The sequence below is a fragment of the Phascolarctos cinereus genome, unplaced genomic scaffold (assembly GCF_003287225.1).
Source record: "Phascolarctos cinereus isolate Bilbo 61053 unplaced genomic scaffold, phaCin_HiC Scaffold_3;HRSCAF=262, whole genome shotgun sequence".
Classification (NCBI taxonomy): Eukaryota; Metazoa; Chordata; class Mammalia; order Diprotodontia; family Phascolarctidae; genus Phascolarctos; species Phascolarctos cinereus.
In genome coordinates, this window is record NW_027555736.1 from 156,282,140 (window position 1) to 156,306,429 (window position 24,290).

The 24,290-nt window shown below is 36.0% G+C and overlaps 1 protein-coding gene across 6 annotated transcripts in view; it reads right to left on the reverse strand.

Moving 5' to 3' along the window:
* TCF12 (transcription factor 12) overlaps positions 1 to 24,290 on the reverse strand; it is a 416,785-nt gene that overhangs the window by 30,657 nt on the left and 361,838 nt on the right. For all 6 annotated transcript variants that reach the window (XM_020981635.2, XM_020981615.2, XM_020981646.2 and 3 more), the window contains 5 exons: positions 13,227 to 13,332; positions 11,953 to 12,092; positions 11,514 to 11,658; positions 11,121 to 11,185; positions 4,076 to 4,154 (listed from right to left, as the gene is read on the reverse strand). In XM_020981635.2, the coding sequence (XP_020837294.1) occupies positions 4,076 to 4,154; positions 11,121 to 11,185; positions 11,514 to 11,658; positions 11,953 to 12,092; positions 13,227 to 13,332 (535 nt within the window). The remainder of the gene's footprint in view (positions 1 to 4,075; positions 4,155 to 11,120; positions 11,186 to 11,513; positions 11,659 to 11,952; positions 12,093 to 13,226; positions 13,333 to 24,290) is intronic.

Genomic DNA, 24,290 nt, shown 5'->3' on the forward strand with positions numbered 1-24,290 from the left:
CCATGATCCTGCAACATACCAAGGACAATTCTGGGCTTAGACTACATTACATAAGACGAATGAGAGGTCTCACTTTTACTATGTTATTACTAGGTAGAAAATACTCCTAGCACTTTGGTTATTAAGAATAGAAACTTAGTAAACTATTTTTGAAAGTGCCTTTGGCTCTTTGCTGAGCACCCAAGAAAACTGGCTTCTGTTCAGGAAGACTTGTAGTAAACGTACCTGATGTTAAGATACATTAAACAAAATTTTTTTCAGAAGCCAAGATAGATGGGATAAGAACAGTGAGAGCTGCTTGACAAGAAAATCTGGAAGAGCTTTGTTCATAAAATCATCTAGTGCTACTGATCTGATTTACAAAGCATAGTTCACTCTGGGTGGGATTTAGCAAGAATTTTACCTACTGCGGCTGGTTAATTAATTATGAGAACTAAATCCAATATTTTATGTGTCAGAGAGAAATTCAGTGCTAGCATTTCCACATTTCTGTGGTTTTCTCATGCTTAATCAAGACCTTTCATAGTATATCACTGCCTACAAAATAAAGTCCAAACTCTTTAGCCTAGTAGGCAAGGCCTTATACAATCATTTATCTCCTATCATTTCTCTACATGAACACTGTTCTAGTCAAACTTATTGTTTCCCACCTCTGTGCCTTGGTTCATCCCATCCTCCTCATTTAGAATACCCTCCTTACTCTTCTCTCTCTACTTAAATACTGGCCAGTCTTCAAGGCCTATCTCAAATAGCACATACTGCATAATTCCAGCCCTGGCTATCCCAGTCCAAAGTGATTTCTCATCTCTCTATTTGTTGCTACATAATTGTCTATACTAATCTGCTGGTACTTGGAACTCATGGCTTTTTATTACATACCTTTTCTAGACTGTCAGTGCCTCAAATATGCGAATAGTGACCCATGCCTCTCTGTTAACTCTTATGCTCATTAAGCACAGTACTTTGCACGTAGTAGGTACTCGATAAATATCTGGTGAATGACTTCAGGTTGCATTCATGTATTGGTATTAACTGTTGTGATTACTTTGAAGGATGATGCTGGGCAGGATCCTAGGATTATTGGATATTTGTCATTTTCGATCGGATTAGAGCTGGAAGGGTCCTTGAGAGAGTTAGTTCAAATTCCTCATTTTACAGATGAGTTTAAAGTCTATGATGATCAAGGGAATAAAAAGCAGAGACAGATTTGAACTCAAATCCTCAAAAGCCAAGTCTAAGCTATTTCCACTAGAGTATATCTCCTTTATATCCCTGTTCTCACATGACATCAAAGCAAAGACTAGGGTTTAATCCTACAATTAATAGGAGAAACCCTGCTACCTCCCCTGACCCCCAGGTATAAAGGTAGCCAACTAACTACCTCTGAGAGCCTGATTACGTTCTCTTCTCTTTCTGACTATTGTCTTGCTGGGAAAGTTGAGATTATTTGGTATAAAACTAACTGAAAAGTTTTAGGGTACAGTGGATGGCAAAACGTGCGTGCATGCGCGCACACACACAGACACACACACCCTTGTTTGCCTGACTTCCAAGCCAACTAAGAAAAAACACCTGCTTTCTTTACTTTCTTCATTGTCTTTTCACAAACAGAAAATTACCTCCAAGGAGCCTCTTGGTAAGGACTCTTTCCAGGTGGAAGAATCTGCCATAATTTGGCAAGTTCCCAAGGAACATGCAAAGAAGGAAGAGAGAGCAAAAGCTTGGCTTTCTGGGCTTAAACAAGAAAGCCAACTTTGAAAGGGGTGTGTACACCTCTGCCCCTGTCTATACTCCCTCATATTCCTCTGTTGTTCAGGGAGGCTTATCTAGAGATGAAGCACCACAGGGGGAGACTAAAGGGGAAGGATTCCCTGCTTCCCCACTCCCTCCCCAAGATGATAAAAGGCCAATGCCCTTCCACAGAGGACAGTTTTCACATTCTATGTGGTGTGTCACATTGATTAAAAAAAAAACCGATTTGCCTTTTTTTCCTCATGGAAATGCTTTGTGACAAACTGCTTTTACTTCTTTTCCTCTTCTTTCTATTTTTGCTTTGTTGTTCCAAAGGTGGAGGGGGATGGGGGGGTGGGGGTGGGGAGGGGAGAGAGTGATATTGAGGGGAAAGGGACCAGGGAAAGGGAGGGGGATATGCACCTGCATAAACCTAGAGTCTCTGATTTGCTATCTCAGCAGAACAAGGATATACAAGATAATTTTTTCTTTCAATGTGACTGCTGAATCAAAGAAGAAACCTATTAATCCCTTCATTATAGAATTCAACATGAATTTTTCAGCTATTATAGAAAATAAAACAACTACTTAAAAGCAGCTGCTCAGGTATTCTCTCTCAGTCCACAGATATTCATTAATCAGCCAAATCAGAGGCAAAAAGAAAGTAACACTCATTAAATATGAAAGAAATATGGAAGGGGGAGGAATGACTCAACTTTTTATTCTGAACCATTATTTTAAGAAATGTAAATAGAGGTCGTGATTCTCTCCTTTCATCGATAGGCCCTTTGATCCCAGACTTTCAGAAGCAAGGCCAGCTTTTTCTGCTGCCTGGCTTTCCACTCAGTGCTAATTAAAACAAAAAGGCAGCTTTTGTAGATGACTGGCCAAGAAAGGGGGTGGGGTAGGGTGTGTATTTAGTAGGAGTTAATGTGGGTATATCAGATGAGAAAGGGAAACAGGCTGTGGTAAAAATGACATTGATAATTTAGCAAAACTGTGCCACGGGGGCTGAACAGGGTTAAAGTTACATCATTCTGCCTGTAATTCCAACTCCCTTTAAACAACAACTTTAAGTCAATGGGGCTTTCATAGTTCTGTCTATGTGGGGAACAGCTGTTCAACTTTTACTAGACAGCTGAGGCCACAGTGTCTGAGAAAGCTGCAGGACCCGCTAAGAGCTGTAAACAGCTGCCAGGAGTTCATCATCTCCACGTTGGAATGCTTCTTAGCAGACAGGCAACACTCCTACACAAAACACAGGTGATGGGAGATGACTATACCCAAGAGCCTGGTTTGTAGAAAGACTAGGCAATGCAGGACGCTTGAAAAGCCACAAGGACACAACTAATTGCTTGATCAGAATGAGTGAATGGATTCACAGCGCAATCGCAATCGTTGTAGGAGGAAGTAGTAGGGATGGTGGCCCTGACTACCAAGTTGCCTAGATACTTCTCTGAAATGAGACTCAAGTACTCTTGCTTCTCCAGTGTTGTTGACTTTCTTACAGTATTGATCAAGAAAGTACAGCACAGTTCAAATTTCACAATCTGCCCTAACTTACCATAAATTATTTAATGTTAGCTTGGTTTATCCATTAAAAAAGTAAAAACCCTCATTTACAAAAATAATGAAAGTCTTGAGAAACTTTTACTCATACTTTTAATTAAAGTCTTAATGACTTGGCAACAGGCAAAAGCACATTTCAACTGCTTATATATGTCCACTAGCAATAAGTGGTTTTGTTTAAAAGAGAAAAAAAGGAAAAAACCTACATTGCTATCTGTTTTTTCTACTCTGAATATTTTAAAGTTTAACCACATGTAAATCATTCATACAAGAGTTCTTTCCATAAAACTAAAGTTAAACAGAGAAAAAAGTATCTTTCTTAAGTCTGTGGAATACATGTTAATATACAAAGATTCAGAGGGGATACAAATAAAGATATGCCACTAAAAGAATATAACTAGGCATGGTCAAATTCACGGGGGCTCATAAAAATACAAGGTAAATCTGGACTGTGAGGAAAAGCATGAGCTACATTTTAACTCTTAAACAAAAGATTTTACTCTTTTCATAGGTTCTCTTTCCAAACAATAATTTGCTTTGCTGTCAATTAACATTTATTGTACTTCTATAAGAAATTACAAAAATTAAATTAGCTAGAAGTCAGTAAAATGTTTCTTTTTTCTCTTGCTCTTATAGGTATATCAGTGTACATACTTTTTCCACACTTTTTTTTTTAATCATGGTTTGATTTCAGGCAAGGAAAAAAAGACTACCACTCAAAATAAAATAATAGCAACACACATGCTATCTAATAAGAAAATAAAATCTAGCATACCTGTAAGAGGTGATGGTGATCCAACTGGTGTTGATGGATTTGAGGGGAAACTACTGCTGGTATGGTCAGGAGAATAAATCTAACAAAATGAAAATAAATAAATTTATTTATCAACATTTGACAAAAGAGGGAAAAATGTAAAACTACTGATTGGATTAATTTTTTTTAATCTTCAGTTGCCATCTCTGAAGCTAATTTGGTGTAAAAAGAATGACCGATCAATACTAGCATGGTTTTATTATGTCAAAGACTTGAGAAACACTCAGGGTCTGTACAGCCTCAGTTTTTTTATACTAACATTCAAAATGCATCATATGATTTCACTTGTAAGGTGAGTTTGGAGAACCTTGTTTGCTTTCTTTGTTATTTCAAATGGTGTGAAAATAATGAATAGTTTTTTAAATGACTACTGAAATACAAGATGTGAATGTATAGGAATGAGAATAAGAAGACAGACAGATAGGTAGAGAAAATATGCCAGAACATAAATATATACACGCGAATGACTGTTGTCCTTTAGTCACCTCATGAGGCTGATAATTCTCAAAATATTTTCAGAATTCTTCTCCTTCTTTAGAGATCATGTATAATCCGCCACAAGAAAAACAGACATTACTTTATAGCTAAAAGCTTCTTTTGACTAAAAATGACAGTATCCAATTTGATCACCAACAGTGTTCACTAGCCTCAGTTCCAAATGACTTTGAGTAATTTTCCAAAAATCAAATATATCCTCAGAAGGAAAAAAAAAAGTTATCTTTGTGGATAGATAAAAGGTTCAGAAGGCAAATCTACAAAAGATGTTCTAAAAATGTTTTGAGCAATGGTATCATTACTGAAATTGTTTCATAAGGTGACTATTTTGAGGTTAACAACATGCCTCTGGATGTATAAATTCTGGAATATTTATTAAGAAAAAAAGCAGTTATATTACATTATAGTGACTTTGTATGCCAATAGAAATAGTTGCAGCACTTCCTTAAAGGTTACCTAATCAACCACAGACATTTCACAAATTCTCTCAATTGAGGCACCAAAGGCCTCTTCTGGGCCAATCCTGTGCCCATAATGGATACAACAAATTACTCGCACAAGTGTGCATGTAACCAGCTTATTGCAAATTGGCCAACTGCTGGGAGCAAGTTGCTGTTCCCTGAATGTATTCGACTGAACAACTCTGTGGTTATAAAGTTGTTCCCAATAGGAAGGACTCTGTTTTGAATGATGTCACCCTCAATGCTTCTACTAAAATATTAAGTCCTAGAAGATTCAATTTTAGACCTGGTATGTTGTCTAAAGGTGGTGGGGGGAGTCCTCAAACTAATCAATACAGGTTTAAGATAATGCAATTTTCTGTAAATAAATGCATGCTCATTAATTTCACAAGCCACTACTAACAAACCTGAAGATTTCTGTAGAAAACAAGACATGGTGCGACTTCCAAACAGTTTATAAAAGTACATCTAATTCAATTAAAAGGCACCAAATTTTTATAAGATGCTACTAAATTGTCATTACAACTACCCAGTTTTAAAAGATCATTACCAAATGATTAAAAACTAAAAACTGGAAAGTCAAGTTGGAGAGCATGTAAAGAGCAGGAGCTCAGATGACTAAGGGAAATTGGTAATGGGGAGGTCCAAGTTTTCTCCATGGTCACTATTACTATTCTATTGTTTCCTAGAATTAACTTCAAGTTGTTGCCCTTGGAGAGTTATTGGGTGACATCTGTGAAAATGAACTGGTGGTCACACTGATTCCTAGTGGCTTTTGTATATATGTGATCTAGTTCAACTATGCAAATCAACATGGGCTTGTGGTTTAAGTGAAATCAGGCAAAGCTTTAAAGAAAGGTGAATGTCAACTAACATTTTTTTTTTGTCTCTGATGCCTTTCTTTGTATTCCCAGTGCCTGGCATATAGTAGGTACTTAATAAATGCTTACTGCTTGATGCTTACTTTTACAAAATACCACATGACTAGGATCTTAGGATCCAAAATTGTTTTTAGGATTCTTGAAGCCATGTGAATGGCTGACTTGGTGGCATGCGAACTGAATGATGCAAGAGAAAAACTTGAGGTCCACTTAATTCTGCCACTGCTAAAAATCTGACCAACTTACTAAGGTGTTAATGTGCTTATGTGTAAAATGGATCAACAGCAAATGCCCTCTTCATTTCAAAATCCCCTTAAAGAGATGTTGAAAAAAAAACACAACCAAACAAAAAACAAAAAAATCTAAAACAACACCAACAACAATTTCAACAGCAACCACAACAAAATCCCAAACAAACAAACAAAAAAACAAAACCGAGTATTGCCTATAAAGTTCTTTACTGAGGTAAAAAGGCAGCTGGCTGGTAGTAGGTACTGAGCTTCAACTGTTGGACTCATCTAAATCCAACCTATGTGATATGTTAGACAAATACATTAGATTGCTGCTACAGCACACTTTGACAAAAAAAGTATAATTCAGTATACAGTGATTCGGTCACGTAAACCATACTGTTAGGAGTTAATCACTGAAAAACCAGAAGGACTGTGGAATAAGACCATTTTAAGGCAAGTTCCATGGTATAAACCTTGAGAACAGTGTTAGAATGAGGCTTGACTATATTCAGGAATTGTTCCTAACACATTAAGCTGCCAATATCACTCTATTTGGCAGATATGGGCCTTCAAAGGTGGAAGTGGACTGTCAACCCTCAATTTCCTTGATTTCCTCTCTACTGCAACCAAATGATTCCCTAAGCATGTCAACAGCTGGTGACAGCTCCTTTATCTCAAAGAAGGGAGAGGCTACACTTCAGAGGAACAGGCAAAACTGAGAGTGACAATGAGGATTACTACCTTTTAATGACTGAGCAAAACTGTTTCTCTGCTCTATGCAAAATGTGTTAACCCCCCTCCCTTTGTTTTTCTTTTAAAATAACTGCATTTGCAGACGAGAAAAATGGTAACACAAATTTGTCATTAGAGAGGGAGAAAGCATTTCTGCTGCGTTTGTAACCTGGTTTATCCGTTTCCACAATAAAAGCTTTCCCCCAATCATCATCTTCTTTGCCACCCCTCCACCCCAAGACTGAGGTGATGATACATACAGGTTTATTAGCAATGTGTTTCCTGAGTTTACAGACAACTTGGCAAGATGCATATTACCTTCTTTTGTCCCATGTTGTTTCTATAAATGTACAGAAATAAATTTGTATGCAACTATAATGACACAATATGTAAAACAAGCATGCTTACTCTAAAACCCTACAGATCATTGCTTAAACTTTGGCTTTACACACCATACTCTGCTATCACCATATCAGACAAAGATTTTCCAAGTTTTTAAAACTTGTGTTACTGTGAAAAACTCAACACACACAATGCTTCATTTGGAATACAGCATTCATCCAATTTGACTAAATCAACAATACATTTTCTGTTGGAATCTCTGGTCTTAAAGAGATCTCACAGTGGAGTTAAATGAAAAGGGGAAAAAAAGTCATGCACTTTAAAAATGGGGGTGGGGGAGGAAAAAAGTCATTTAGAAACCAGGGTGTAAACACAAAGTAAGAGCTCATTCTGCATGCAATCCATGGTTGCTGTACTGTTAAATGACCAATGATGAATAACTCTGATACCTTCTGCCAGGCTTAAACGGTAACATGACTCATTTTACTGCAACAAATGAGACTCCTCCTCCTATCAGTCATGGTCCATTCCAATCAGCAGGGTGCCAATAAGCCAGGGTCTAATGAAAAGGGCCTTAGACAAAAAGGACACAATGGAGAGCCCACAGAGCCAAACCTCCGAGCTGTTAGCCCAATTTTTTAAACACTACAGTGCACATTTCAGTTAATCTTTGTTATGCTAATGGTACTGAGTCAAAGGCAACAAAGAAACTTATTTCGTGAATTACTTTTAAAAGTCAACTTCCCTGAATTTTCTTTTCTTTTGTTAGGGACTACTGGCCATTTAACCATCAAGATCACAAAAAACACATTTATTCTTGCTCAGAGGAATCAAAACATAAATTATCACAAAGAGGTCTGATATAATCAACAAAGTTAAACAGTCCTCCTGTTTGATCTCCTCTAAATTAAAGACCAAGTGTTTTGATTTGGTATTAGGCACTGAAATAAACCAGATGTTTCTTCCTCCATATAACCCTCCATGGGCACAATCTTAAAGGGTTATTGTCTGGCAAATGTTCAGGGAAACACATTAGAAATGGCACGAATACCCAGATTTTCTTTTCTTTCTATCTACACTAGTTCATTATCTAAACTAATGCATAATCCACAGGGCTTTGGGAACTTTGTGTAAATACTTTCATGTACAATTCTCTTTCTTGCTACCCTGAGATTAAGACCACAATTATCCTGGCTTAAACCTAAAATAAAAGAACCTTTGCAAATGTATTATCTGGCCTTACATGTTTAATCACACAGTATTCTGCATGCGCTTTAAAACCTAAACTGAAGAACAAAGGTTGTACCCTCTGATGTTTCACACATGAAAGGCCTTTCTAAGATGTACATCAACAGACAATTTGGGAACTAGAAATGATTTTTAACAATAGCATGGGAGTTTCTATGTTTAAAATCATATATTCCTCTTAAATATTTAAAAATCTTTAGAATTCAAAATTTTGAAATGATGTCCTTATGAACCTACTACATTCACTTTTTTCAAATAAAGTGTAATACTCAAGATGGAAATTTTGAAATGTGTATTATCAGATTCTCCACTGTAACAATCATTAAATTCCTTCTCCCCATCCTTCACATGCTTAACTATCTACTCACACTCTCCCCCTTGACAATTTAATGTTTTATTTTTTAGAACATATCTATTTGCTGTAAAAGTAAGTCTGTAGTGGCGGTTGGGAAAGAATGTGTTCTTGGGTTGGGGGGACTGGAGAGGGAGGGCAGCAGATGGATTGAAGCAAGGGATTTGAAGTGTGCAGACTATGGCATGCGGTGATAGAGCAGATGGAATGCATCACCATCAGCTATGACAGAAATGATTTATGGAATGACCTGGCTGCTCCTGCCAAGCAACAACATAGGATGACAGAGCTAAGTTTCCATGACAACCAAAGCCCACCCACTAACTAGATTAAACATTTCTTCCCTGGCTTCCACTCATAGTAAATTTGGAATTCTTTCCAAATGCCAACCTGGTTTGGCTAGTGTGCTAGTCATAATAAGAGAAAGTACTCAAAGACCTAGAGGTACCTGAAAATGCACTTAGAGGACCACTGAGGATGCCAGAAACTTTTGCCTGCTTACAAGTCAAGATTTCTACAGAGAACTTAAACGGAGTACGACACTTTATATTCCCTAGTTATATATCCCTACCTCATAGTGCTACTGTGTGGTTCAAGTGAGATAATGTATGTGGAAATAGTTTGAAAAGTATAATTCTTTACTAAGTTTGCGATGTTATGTGAAGATACATTTTAATTGATATTTTGTTTTTAAGTCACCTACATTTCCCCAAATAGTCTTCTCTTCTGAGAGCTATTCCTTATAACAAGCAATATAGTATTTATGAAAGCCTGAAGGACCTCACAAAATCAATTCTTATTGGTCCTGCTGCATCTGAAATACTTGCTACCAGATTCCACTTCCTCTAAGTACTTCACCCCTTCCAGCAGGAACCTATAAGTTAATAAAATGTAGCAGGAATAGTTCTCAAAAATCTTAATTTACTAGGAAGCAGAAATTTAAGGATACAGCTACTAGAGTTTGGCCCTGTCTTGTTTTCACAACTCTGATTGCAGAGACTCTATACATGTGGCTTATCTCCATAAAATACTCGTGGTGGCTTTTCAACCAGTCCTAGTAAGAAATACCCCACCTGCTAAGTGGACATTAACAGATCCACTTGGCATCAGGAGCACTGGTGTTAGAAAGAAGTCAAGTCTATAAGATCTATAAGAGTATAGTTGCCAGAAAAAGAAGGAAATGAGAACAGGAAGCACCCTGGGAAGAATCTTCTGAGCTGGGTAAAAGAACTGAGTTAAGGCTCCTTGTGGGTTAGTGATGACTGCCTTGCCTTCCAGTTGGCAGTGAGAAAAGGGAGGATTTCATGTTAATTGTCTATCAATCAGACACTAAAACATAATCAGTGCTTTATTATTAATATGCTGATAACAGTATGATGTAAAGTAGTTTTCCCAGATAATACTATGGTAATTTTATTACGAATTTCCCAAAACATGTTTTACTCATTTTAGCATCAATTCTTGAAATGAACCTGGCATCTGCAATGTTGTTCTCTCATTTCCTTATCTCCTGATTGGATCAACTGCAGCCGAAATGATAAACAGTCTTGCTGTTGTTGGTTTTTCCCTTTCTTTTATATGCAAAATACTTTTGCCTTTTAAAATAAATTCCTTATAAATCCATTTTATTCTTTGAATCTGAAGGGAGTAGCTGGGTTGCCCTTCTTGGTTCCATTCGACCTATTTTAATGGGTCACTGAGCATGTATTTTAAACCTTTATGAATGAGCTGATCCACTAATCTTTGTTATTTGTGTCTTGGATGCAAAATGTCCAAATTCAGTCTCCATCTACTTACAGCTGATCCACATATAAAGGAGACAAATGTTTCAAATGAAGTCAGAAGGCTAATTCTTATGAAGAAAAAAAATAGCAACTTGCTTTATCTGATATATACAATACCTACATGTATGCATATACACTTATGTGTATATACATACATCTGTGTGTACATATATGTATATATGAGTGTACACATACATATAGAAAGAGAGAAGAGAGGAAGAGGAGAAGGAGAGAAGGGGAGGAGAGACGGAGAGAGAGAGAGAACTTTTGAATAATTTAAGTTTACATGTCAACTGTAGACTCAATATGGAGTTTAGTGATTAACAAAGAGTTGTGTAATTGTAATGTGGAAATCATAATATGAAATTCTAGAGACTAAGGACCACATTTTATGTATGATACATAACAGCCCAGAAAAGACTACCCTCCCCAAACCCAATGACCTGTAATCACTACTGAATATAGTGTTGATACTCACAGATGCCAAAGCCTTGCCAAGTGCATCACCTGTTTGTGAGCTTCCAGCAGCATTCCCTCTGGTTCCTGGACATCATGAATAGGAAAATGAACCAAGAGTTTACTTTCAGATTACAAAGTAAGTTTACATGCCTCTGACATTTGTAAACAAGGTAAATGTCCGCAGTTATTTCAGAGGTATGCTGTTCAGTAATTCTACATCTGTCACACTAATACAACAAACATTCTGTCTGTGGTACATTTAATATGGTTGATTCTATAGGTTCCTTTTGAGCCATATAGGGCTGATGAATAAAAATTTTTTTAAAATCTTCACTTAAAAAAAAAAGATGTATAGGATCACAGATAATCCAAAAATTAGATCCTAATGATTTTTGAACCTTAAAATGCTCACCTAAAATGTTATCTGATCCATTGATGGGAGGAGTGTGTGAGGCAGCAACATAAGGTGAACTGCTGGTACTGCCTCGATGGAAGCTAGACATTGGAGGAAGACTTGCATTTATATCTGTTGGTGAGACTGAATGTGGAGGATAACTCTAGAAAAAAGGGGAAAAAGACGAGATCTCATCAGCTACACTTCCTGAATAAACATGCACACATGGTTAAACAACGACTGCAATATGTCAAAAAGAGAACGTTGCATGCTATCAGCTGAGGAACTCCAATTGTGTCAGGGCCGTTTTCTTGTAAGCACAAGTAGAATGTGTTAATCGGAGAAGTATTTCAAATCTGAGCATTTTGACAGAATCTAATTTTATAATTATAATCCTAAAAGAAATACAAGTAGAAACAGAAAGCTACTGTGCCTTAATTGTGGGTTATAGCCTTACCAAGCGGTCATGCGTATGCAGACTGCCATAACTACTGGATTGTGACATGTGAGAAGTGGAGGTCCCCAGAATTCCACCATAACCAGGCTGGCTCATCCCATTTGATGAACTCCAAAGGTCAGAAGAATTGTGGGTCCCATCTAGAAAGAAGAGAGAAAAAAAAATTTCTTCTTAGCAAAGAAATTGAACTTATTTTTACCTTCATGATGATATAAAAATTAGTTTTCTCTCTAGACTTTCCCTCACTCATCTCATGCCAGTAATAAGACTCCATCTAGCTTTTCTTTCTTCATGTTGCATTGCTATATTTAAAAAGAAGAAATTACTCTTAACAGTTGAAATACAATCTGGCAGCTGAGAAAATACCAAGTACTTAAACTAATTACAAAAACCTTTACAAAGTCCAAATTCATATCAAGAAAAATGATAAAATTCCAAACTACAGGAGGGAAAAGTTGATGTTTGCAAGCTTGGTAAAGTGGCACTCACCATAAATACAAAATGTAAAAACTTCTTAATTCATAATAGGCAATTTATATTATCTAAAACATTTTAAGATAGTGAAATAAAAGTTTTTCAAGACTTAAATAACTGATAATTACTATATTATATTCAGCCTCTAACCAAAATGTGTCAGTAGTGACTTCACTCACCAATATAAAAGTCAAATAACTCCGTATATAGTAATTTATTGCTCACGTGTAGTGTGTGCTTTCCACAGTCCAAAACCACATCAGACCAAGTAAAATGATTTGCTAGACATGAAGTAAAGGAAACGCAATCCTTTTTCTCTTACAAAGTTTTACCCTGTTCTCCCCTCTTTGTAACACATTTATTTTAGTAATTCTAGGTGTGATACTACTCTAAATTCTTCGTCTAAAGGGTAATTAAAAATTGAACTAGTTGTCAATAAAAGCTGTCCATTCAGGTTTCAGAATGATCAAGAATTCCTTTCTTCATTTTTCTCAATTACTCCAATGTGCTGTTCTGAAGCCCCTTACAAATCTAAGACTGGATGACTGCCCATCTGGTCTACTGGGTAATCCACCTAAATTGCAGTAGGCAATTAACGTCACTGGAAAACCTTTAAATCAAAGGATAGTTTATTTCACTCAGAAACACCTAGATAATTTATATCAAACTTCCTGCATGGTCACACAGCAACCACTCTCTTCTTGAAACTTTATGACCAGAAGTGTCAGTTAATGTGTGGAAGATATTCACAGTAGAATGTACTGAGGTTTTTTGTTTGTTTGTTGTTAAACAGTACTTACCTTGCATAAAGAAAGTGCTAGCAAACATACTGGTTGGTGGTTTGGGAGATGGGTAACTAGGAGATTCTCGGTTGAAATCATCCGAATTCGGGGATGGTGCATACACCTTAAAATTAAATACCAACAAAATTTAAAAAATGAATAAATGCTTTCTGGATATCACTTAGATAAAGCTGAATTGAGGAGTCAAAAAAAGAGCCCCAAACCACACAAAATATAAGTCCAGGCAAATAATGCTTAATTCGGTCACTGTCTGAATGTTTGTTTTCAGCAAACTGCCAGAGCAGAACACCATGAGCATCCCCATAACATACTTCATAGTGTGCCAATTAAACCAGGTGGTTGGATAAAGGCATAAATGTTGAATTTGCTTACAAAACACAAACCTCATAGTCTTGTGGCACAAAATGCATTAGTATAAAACCCTCACTAAATATGGTCCAAAAGATAAAATGGATTCATAAAATTAAAACTCCTGATGTAAACATTAAAATACCAAACAATTACAATTTAATTAAACTAGATAAAATGTGAATGACCCATGTAAATACTGAGAATTAAACACCTAGGGCATCATGCAATACACTCGGATTTTTCCTTAACTTGATAGGGTTGCCATAAAAAGAAAGCACAGTCTATATCCTGCTGTGGGATTTTAAAGCTTCAATATCAAATAATCTTTCAAGTCTGACACTGCTTAAAAAACAAAACAAAACAAACAAACAAACAAAAACCCACTAGCTCATTTTGATTTGTCGGTGGAGTACCAATTTCCCTTGGTAAACCTTGGTTTCAGATAAGCACAGTATGAACATTTTGAACTGGCAAGTGACCAACATTCTCATCACTTTGGAAACTATTTAGGCAGCCAAATAACCTTAATAATCAAACTATCCTTATGGCAGCTGCTGAAATCAAACAGGGAAAACAAATCCTTAAAAAAATTTAGATTACGTATGGACTACACATGAACCAGGAAAAAGGTAAGATGTTCCTAAGAGGGTTACCAATAAGACAAGGAGATTATTTGTAAGGAGCAGGGGAAATTATTTCATTGATAAGTATTATTTTGGTAACAATATATTAAATTAAATTTTAATGCAACATGAAGGACCCACATTCATTTCAACAGGAGAATTTTCCACAGGATCAGAGATTTAGAGCTATAAAGGACATTATGTATCAGATTGTTAATAAAAACTGACATGCCAAAATATTGTGGGAGTACAACATTAACACAGGACCTAAAATGGTTAAAAAAATAAAATAAACCAAGCAGAAATCTTTTAATGCACGGTATGTAAAGTGGCTACGGAGGTCTCTAGCCTCTAGACTAGTATATTAAATTATAAAGTAAGTATGAAAATATCTCTGGCCATTTAAATGCAGTTTCTTTTTAAAGCAAGTAGAAAGTATAGCTTCAAGCACTCCTGAAGTTCAAGCCTTTAGGGTCCATGATTTGTAGGTCTTCTCCCCAAACTACCCTCTTAGTGGGTGTCCCAAAAATCTTGGTGCAGTTTTTAAGCCTTAATAAGCTTATATAGAAATTGTATTTTTAAAAAGTTGTGCTAAGATCTAAAAGTACACTTTCACTTTTCTGGTGGCTCTGAAAGACTGAATATGGTCATGTTATTTTTAATGGCTACTGATCATGGCAACTTCCCAAGTTTTAAGAATCCAGAGTAAAATGTACACACCTATGGCATGAAGAAGGCTGAAGTTAAGCTTCTTGCCTAAGAAGATCTATGCAATGTAGATGTTACAGGAAAGGAACTTGGGAAGGCTAGTGGTTCACTCACTGTGTTTACACCTTTCCTGGTGTTCAGAGGATGCCTTCCTACTCTAAAGCATTTTCACAGTGCTGACTGTGCCAGAGTGGAAAAGCATTACTAACGTACTTTTAGCATGTGGGTTCAACTTTTGGGGAATTAAGACTCTTCACGTCTCTCCTCTAAACTTTATTATAGTTAAGGTGTAAAATGAGTGAAAAATTTAGAAATTAACCAAACTTGTCCAAAATGTACTGACGAAGACTAAAAAAAGACACCCTGCATTTTTATCCCAGATATCTTCTCTTATTATAGGTTGCAAACATACACCTGTTCATTTGGAAGTACGACATACCAAATCCTTAAACTCCATCTGTCGTATACAGTGGAATGAAATGAAAGATTCATGTTTTCATAATTATGGAGAAAACTCATTTTTGTAGTTTTAAGTTTCTCATATGGGGAAAAAAACTCACCAAGTTTGACTAAGTTCAGTACATTTGCACTTCTTTGCCCTACATAACAACCTTACCCATACTTAACTTAACAGACTCCATAAATGACATACTCCACTTATCAAATATTAAAATGTTACAATAGTACATAAAAAGGCTAAAATTGGATTTACTAGTTTACAAGTTTTCTACTGGGCCAAATAAAGCAGCATATGCTATCGAGTTAATGGTTAATCTATCACTGTCATGGAAAACAAGGAAATAAAGCTAAATAGTATTCAGCTGAGATATAGAAACTTGCATAAATTAATACAGAAAACCTACATTAAATATCCAGAAGTAAATGAGACTCATTATCAATCAAAGGATCACAAGTTCATAGATTTAGAGCTGAAAGGGACCTCAGAGGCCATCAAATCCAAACCGCTCATTTCAAAGATGAAGGAAATTAGGCCCAGAAAGGTTAAGTCACATGCCCAGGGTCACAAAGCCAGTTTCAGAAGTAGGATTTGAATTCAGGTCTTTCAATTCCAAGCCTAATTCCATGTATACCATGCATATAAAAGGTTGTTTTCATTTTCAACTTTTATGCCTCTGACATTTTTCTACAGAGTCCTCTAAACACAAACTAAACTGAGAAAATCTTTAGGTACAAGTTTATCATGTACTAAAAACATGTCTGAGATTTTATCATGATAAAAAATGTTATGAAATAGGTGGTTCTCAAAGAGGTCTCATCAAACAGTGACAGAGAAGAACTAGCTTGGGCACATAACTTTGTAAAGTTTTTTGCTTGTTTTGGTATCTTAACTATAGCTTGCAAAAACATAGCTGCAATGTTAGGAAGCAGCAGCTGTGCCCGTCTAGATTCTTCAGATCAAAGAGTTCTTGCGGCAAAACACAACTGATGTGGTCTCAGGGACTTTATTAACTCCAGATGTGGGGAAACAGTCAGCCAATTCCACAAAAAGAGCAAGTCTCTTTCAGTTACAATCAGTACTGGCCACAAATTAAAACCAGGCCTCTTATGTCACCTGATCACCTGCCCATGGATGCCAGTTTTTTCCCCCCTCTTGGTTAATGACCTAATCATAAGTTTAAATCACAAGTCTGATTTTGTGTTACTACAAACAGAATCTAAAAGAAAAAAAAGAAAGTATGCATATGTTTGCACATATACCTCTGAGACCAAACTAAACTCTACAATTCAAATTCTGATGGAAACTTAAAGGGAAATTTTCATGATTTAGAAATACAAAGGATTTCACGAAGTTATCTAGTTGGGTCCAGTTAGTCAAAAAAGAGTTAATAATATCTTCTATGCAGTTTATAATCTGTTTTTATATATATTGTTTCAATTGATCCTCAAAATTATTAGATGAGGTAGTTATGACTTGTATCACTTATGCTCATTTCAAAGTTAAGAAAAATTGACCTCAGAGATTTTAAGTTCACTACAGTGTAAAAAACAGAATAAAGAGTTATGTACGCTCTAACAGCAAGGCACTATAAAGATGACATTGTATCTTCCCTCAAGGAATTTATAATCTAATGGTGGAGAATCACCCCCACCCCAATAAGTAAGATATGCAAGGGAAATAGATCTAGACAAGAACTGGAGGGAAAGAACACTTTCCAAGAGAGGTCCAGGGAAGACTTGACAAAAGGGAGGAAGGACACTTGAACTAGGATTTGAAGGAAGACTGCAAAAAAGCAAAAGGATTTTCCAGACATGCACAGAGGTGGGAGAAGACAGGAGAATGGCTAGTCTAATTTGGCTAGAATCTAGTATGAGTATAAGATATAAGGATGAAATGAGGCTGGATAGGTAGAATGCAGCTAGATTACAGAGAACTTTAATATTATAAATTCTGAACTTAACACAAAAATGAGAAAGAGAGAAAGGGAGAGAAAGGGAGAGGAGAGGAGAGGAGAGGAGAGGAGAGGAGAGGAGACAGAGAGGAGAGGAGACAGAGAGGACAGGAGACAGAGAGGACAGGAGACAGAGATGAGAGAGAGAGAGAGAGAGCATTTTTGGGGACAGAATGGAAAGCAATGATTGCATATGAAAACACTGGTCTTTATTATGTACTGCTTGATATATATATGTGTGTGTGTGTGTATGTATGTATGTATGTATATGTATACATATATGTATATGTATGTATGTATATCCACACACTATATATATAGTTGAATTATATCTATCAAATTCAATGCATTCTTTTCAAAGCTTTTCTGCTTGTTGTAAAGAACTTTGAATTCAAATGTAAAGTTTGTATGTTATTCCAGTGGGAATGGGGAGCCATCCAAAGTTTATGAGCAGGACAGTGACATTACGCATTAGGATTAATATTTTTGTAGCCATGCAAAAAATGGATTGGTGAGACGAAAGATTGGTGATAAGGAAGCCAGTTAAGACGCTAATAGAGTAGTCTAGTCAGAAGGTGATGAGGAACTTGACTGAGGTTGGAAGAAGACTGATGTGAGAAATAATGTGGAGATGGAATCAGCAGGATTTAGAATGCGATAGGGTTAAGGTGAATGAGGGAGAGAGAAGATAGATGGCTCTGAGGTATAAAACCTGGGTGACTGGAAGGACAGTGGTACCATCAATCGAGACAGAAAGTTGTGATGAGTAGCAGGTCTTTGGGGGAGAAGATTATTTTTTTCTGGCCATTCTAAGTTTAAGTTGTCAGTGGTACATCTCAGCAGTAATATGGGAGTGTGCTACTAGAGATTAGGGAAGAGATTGAAGGTAGCTATACAGATTTGGGGGCATCTGCATAAAGGTGTTTATTGAAATCATGAAATTGGAAAAGAGAGAAGAGCATTAATGACAGAACCTTGAAGTAGACACATACTCAGGGACAGGGTAATAGAAAAAGACAAGTCAGAGTAAGGAAGGAAATGGAAAAGGATAGGTCAATTAAGTAGAAGGACAAGCAGGAGAAGCAATGTCGTAGGAGCTAAGGAAGGAAAGACTACAAGAAGGAAGTGGTCAACTGTAATAAATGCTTCATCACAAAGGTTAAAGAGGATATAACCTGAGAAAAAGGCTAATGGGTTTGATAATGAATGGATAATTGGCAACTTGGGAGATACCAGTTTCAGTTGAATGGTGGGGACAGGAGCCAGACTGCAGAATGTTGAAAAGTGAGTGGGTGAGGAGGAAGTAGGGACATCAAATGTTAATTACTCTTTCTAGAAGTGACATGCCCAATGATCATATAGTTAGTAAGTGGCAGAGATGAGATGAGAAGCCAGATTCCCAAATATGTGACTTTAATGTGGTCTAATGAAAGGGCACTAAGATTTGGAGTAAAAAAAATCTTGGTTCAAATCCTAGCTCTGCTACTTTTCTATACCTTTGTGAACTCAGGCAAATCTCTTAATTCAACTCAACAAATATTTATAAAGTGCCTACTGTGTGCAAGCCACTGAGGAAACAAAGACAAAAATAAAGTGGTCCTTGCCTGCATGGAGCTTACCTTCAATAGGGAGTATTACTAAAATAAGTAAATAAGTAAATAAAGAGTATATACAAAGTAATTTCAAAAGAGAGAGGGTATTAATAGTTTTTTTTTTAGGAAATCAGGAAAAGTCTTGTGTAGACATAGAATCTATACTGGGCTTGGAGTGAATCTAGACATTCCGTGAAGTGGAGGTAAGGAAGAAGTACATTCCAGACATGGGAGACCAACAACTTGTGCAACTCTGGTCATCAATTAGACAACGCTTGATATCCCTTCTCAACTCCCAATCTAATGATTCAATAATTCAAAGTTCAACTCTTTAAGCTACCCATCCTACCCTGGCATGTGTTAGATACTCAATTTATTAAGTCAGTCATTTACTAAGTGCCTACTGTTTGCCAAGCCCTGTGCTAAGCACTAAGATACAAGGAAGGGCACAAGATAGTTCCTGCCCTTGAGGAGCTCAAAATCTAATAATTACTTAACCTATTTCCAGAAGGCTGTAGCCACCATTTCAAATCTCCTGGTTCAAAGTAACAAGAATCTCGACTCTGGGTTAGAATAGGACTTTCTTCCTAAAGAGTAAGAATGACTTTGGGAAAAATGTTGGTGGGGGTGTAGATATCTGATGAACTGAACCACAGGGTCAACTCCGGCTTAAGAAAGAGGACAAGGCTGGAAATCTGACAAATCCCTCTCTTGGGTTTAGCCAAAGAGAACATACCCACAAAAATATCCTAACTGGGGTTTTTCCCAGGCTGCAAGCTGTTATTGCTCCAGGAAGGATACTGTAATTCCAGGCTGAATATTCACAGTTATTCTCTGCGATGATTACACAATTATCTATGGAATGAGTCAGTTCATGCAGCCAATTTGAACCATTTTGGCAAAGACCAATATTTTTTCTCCCTGAAGTTTCCAGTTTGACTATGTGGACAGCCTCAGTTTTAATGGATAGGTGGACCACTTTGCTCTGCTTTGCTTTGATGACACTGCCATACTCTGCTCCTGGTTTCAAAGAATTTTGGCCTATATGTATGATAATCCTTTCATAATTGCTATGGAAAGAAAGATTCAAAGACCTAGAGGCCCTTGCCTAAAAGGACAAACATTTTTTGCTAGTTACCTACATGGGCAGCCAGGACTACATAAGGCAAGATACTGACATCTTAATTTCCAAAAGCACTCATACCTAAATCTCATGGCTGTGAGGGGTTTCTCCAATTAATGGGAAATGAATAGAGAAATTTGCCTTACTAACCACATGTGATCACAGACTTTGAATTGGAAAGGGCCTGAGGGTTCAGCCCCTCATTTTACAGATAAAGAAACTGAGGCCCCAAAAGGCTAAATCACTTATTCCCAGAAGAGGAAGTGAAGGATGTTTTAGATGACTCAAGATTCCTATGGTTTATTTGAAGTCTCCATCTACTTCCTGCACTCCCGAGCTTTTAGGCTATATATCTTATTTCAGGAAAAACAATGGGAGTCCCATAAGCTTTCATGGCCTAAGAAAACAGGAATCAACATCAGACCAGACAACAACATTTTCTGGATAGCTTCACCTGCCTAGAAGAGAGGATGGCTTCCAACTGGCTCTCCATAGATAATTTATCTTTTTTTCTGAACATATTGGTTTTATTACACAACTAGTTTCTGAGGCTTTAAAAACATTTTTCTATGCAGAGAGCCTCAGATTTGGAACTGCATCAGGTCCTCAAACAGAATGGCCAGGAATAGCAGGCCTTATCAGCCTCCAAGGTCATTATATAGTGTAATGAATGCAAATTCATTACTATAAGGTGACCATTCCAAATTATCTAAAACCAACCTTGACTTTCAACTCTAGGAAACTCTAGGTGAACTTTGGAATTTTGTGTCTGACACAACATCAATGTAATTTAAAAACCAGTGTCAAGCTATTTAATGCCAATAATATTTTAAAAGTAAACTTCATTGATTATGCTCCAGAAGTCCTGAGCATAAACATGATACCTATAGTTTTATATTTTACTCTAAATCATAAAACACTTTGAACTAGAGGAACAGATTTAACAACAACAAGAAAACCCAAACAAAACCAAAAAATAACCAAACCAACCAAATCTAAGCCACTAAAAACAAAATCAAACCCTACATAATAAATTAGAATTAAGGCTTGTACTCCATGAATTCAAAACATAAGTCTTAATGTACAATTATGTGCCAACCCTCAAAAACTTAGAAAAACTAGATGCTTTCTCCCACAGTTCATTTTTAAGCAGTACCTGAAAATTACTGCCCAAGAACAAAAACTGTAATCAGCTACTTGATCAAATCAATATTTTTAAAAAAGTAATTGATTAGTCTATGGAAATTATATTTGAAATGGCTATATATGTATATACACACATAAAATAAACATACTTCTATTGCTGATTGAAGACTGAAAAATTCATCATTTGTATATAGGAATGTAACATGCAATCAAGCAGGGAAAATTCCAATTTAGTGATTGTTATCCACATAAAAAAAGAAGATAAACAGTAGAAGGCATAAATAAATATGAAGTTAATATCATTAATCATATAGCACAGTATTATCAAATAACCAAATAATTTTTGGGGAAAATATACTGTGCAATTTCAAAATTAATATTGATTCTACAGGCATAATTGGATTGAAATTTTAAATTTTAAGAAATCCGGCAAAATTCTCAACTTCAAAAAACTGGTGAGTCCATCCTTTTTCTATTCTCCTTCTTATGCCCTTTCCTTGCCCCCAGCACAAACAAGATATTTTCAACATATAAAAAAAGAAACTTAATTAACCCCAGTGAGAACTGTACAATTTTTAACATAATAGAAGAAACAAAAGTCTAAAATAATTTAAAATCTAAGTGAGCATAAAAATGATGACAATTTAAATTTATCATAAAAGATCACAAGCTACCACTAAAGTCTTTCCAATAAACGCTAGTTTCCTTTTTCTAAACCCAATGGGGGAAAGATTTATTTAGGCACTTAAAAAATATAGCATCATCAACCTGAGAAACATAAGGGACCATCATGTAACTCCTTCTTAGCATATGGATATGACAAGCTATCATTTTAATGTGACGAACACATTTTATACTATATCTACATGAAAAAAACTTCATAAAATGTTTGTATAAGTTAATATTAATGTCATTTTGAAATTTTTCTTTTCATAATAATTTTCTATATAAAAGAACCAACATCCCTCCCAAGAATTTGAAATATATTGTATTTAGCACAAAATCAGACAAAATTTCATTCTTACAGTAACTACAAAAAGAACCTGGTTTTACTAGGAAGCTAAACAAAATCTGTAATTTTTTCTTGCCATACCTGTATTTCAAACCTTATCTAAGTGATTATTGTAATTATTTTACGGTGAAAAATAAAAGTCCTTTTAGTCTAAGGCAAGCAGATTTTTACTATTAACTTTAATTTTATGTTAACGGCCATAGCTCAACTGCTACAGAATCTATTTTCTTTTATTTCAGTAGCAGTCTCAGTTTCCACTCTGAGATTTATAACCTATGGAATTTCTAGGGAACTAGCTTTCAAATACATGTTTACTGAGGTAATATACTGCACAAATCAGTGAGTGTCACTCCTTAGCCACCTACATTTTTAAGAAATAGAGATCCACCAACGTAGCACCTGATCCCCTCCTTCATTGTTTTCATGGGCCCATGGAAACGAACATAACCTTCACTCTGAGACATTAATAAAGTACACTGTTGACAACATACCCTACTAGCAGAGACTGTATGTAGTTCAACACACTGGCAGTTGAACCCAGTTGAGCCAAGAAATGAAAATTCTCTGAGGTTTATTCACTGAACTCAGTTATACTTTTGAGAAAGGGAATGGATAAAGGTAGAGGGAGAAGAGATTGGGACCAAACAAAAAGAGAGCCAACTAATACAAAATTTTTTGTCATTCAACGTCTGTAGCAGCCTTTCCTTAGAGATTTCTTGGATGACCAAGAAACAAAAGGTCAAACCAAGTTTCTCCTAACTTTAAAATGTTAACTTTGACCCCGCTGGGGATAGTATGTGGTTATGGACAAATCTAACTCATTAATTTACTTCTTCTCAAGATTAACTAGTCTAATAACTGTAAAATCTGAAGCAAAATTCTACACGGAAGTAGAAAGAGGTTTTATAAAATCACTTCTCCAAATAGTAACATTGGTTTAAAAATGATAAAGGAAACTGTACAAAAGAAAAATCTTCGATATTTTAGGATTAGTTTTTAAGCTACTTGCTCCATATAGTTCTTATGAAAAAAGAATTATATGATCCAGTATGTGCCAAATTTTTCCTCACCTGAACCAGTTTTCAGAATGATATCAACTTCTATATGTGAACAGACTTACTAATGAGTCATCTACATGAGTATTTAACTGTATATAAGCAAACAATTCCAAGTTTAGAGTTTTTCTCTTCAAATGCTTCATCTTTAAAGAAAATGGATTAAGAATATTCTTTGAATTTATCACATTTCAGCTTCTACCTTGTGAAATGGAAGCGCTGACATCATATAAAAACATATTTTATGCAAAACATTTGGTCCTTTCCCCATCTTTTCTTTTTCAATAATTATGAAGCACTATTAACAGTATCTTCTCAAAGATAGAAGTGGTGCAAATACAGTTTAAACCTTTTCTAGCGAATTTTATTTACTTGATTACAAAACTGAGCCTTGCCTAGACTGGGAATCTCCTTCCATCCAACATGGCCTACTACTTCTCCCAAGAGCAATGACATCTTATGCTCTCCCTTGAAACAAACCCAACATTGCTGAAGACTACATAAGAAAACAGACAATTCTTTTTACAATATTTCTTTGTATGATACTTAATTTAAAAGCTGAACTGTAATGAAAGGTAGACAAGTTCCTCAGTTTTATGACAAAAGCATGAAATAACTTTTCCTATAAAGTTGAATACTAACTTTTAACTCAGCTTTAAAGGGTAAAGAAAAAAATTAGAATACAAACTTTTATCAAAAAAAAAACACCATACTTGGGAAATTTAATTCCATGCAGGACTATTAGCTATTTGACACAGCATTTCCATGACTTTAATCTTTTTAAATGTAAGAAACATATTTTAGAACCGTCCCTTTTCCATGTCTGTGCTTTTTAAAGTATAGGCTGCCTCCTCAAGCGGGTAATCTAGTTGCCTCCTTACCTCTAGAAAGTAAACCTTTACAAAGCTTCCAAGTAAACAGATACTTAAGAAATCCATATAAACACTGACACTTCATAAAGGTCCTGGGGAAAGGAGAAGTAGATGGAATCATAATCTGTCTTCTTGTTCTTTGGAAGATTACTACAACTGGATCACAGC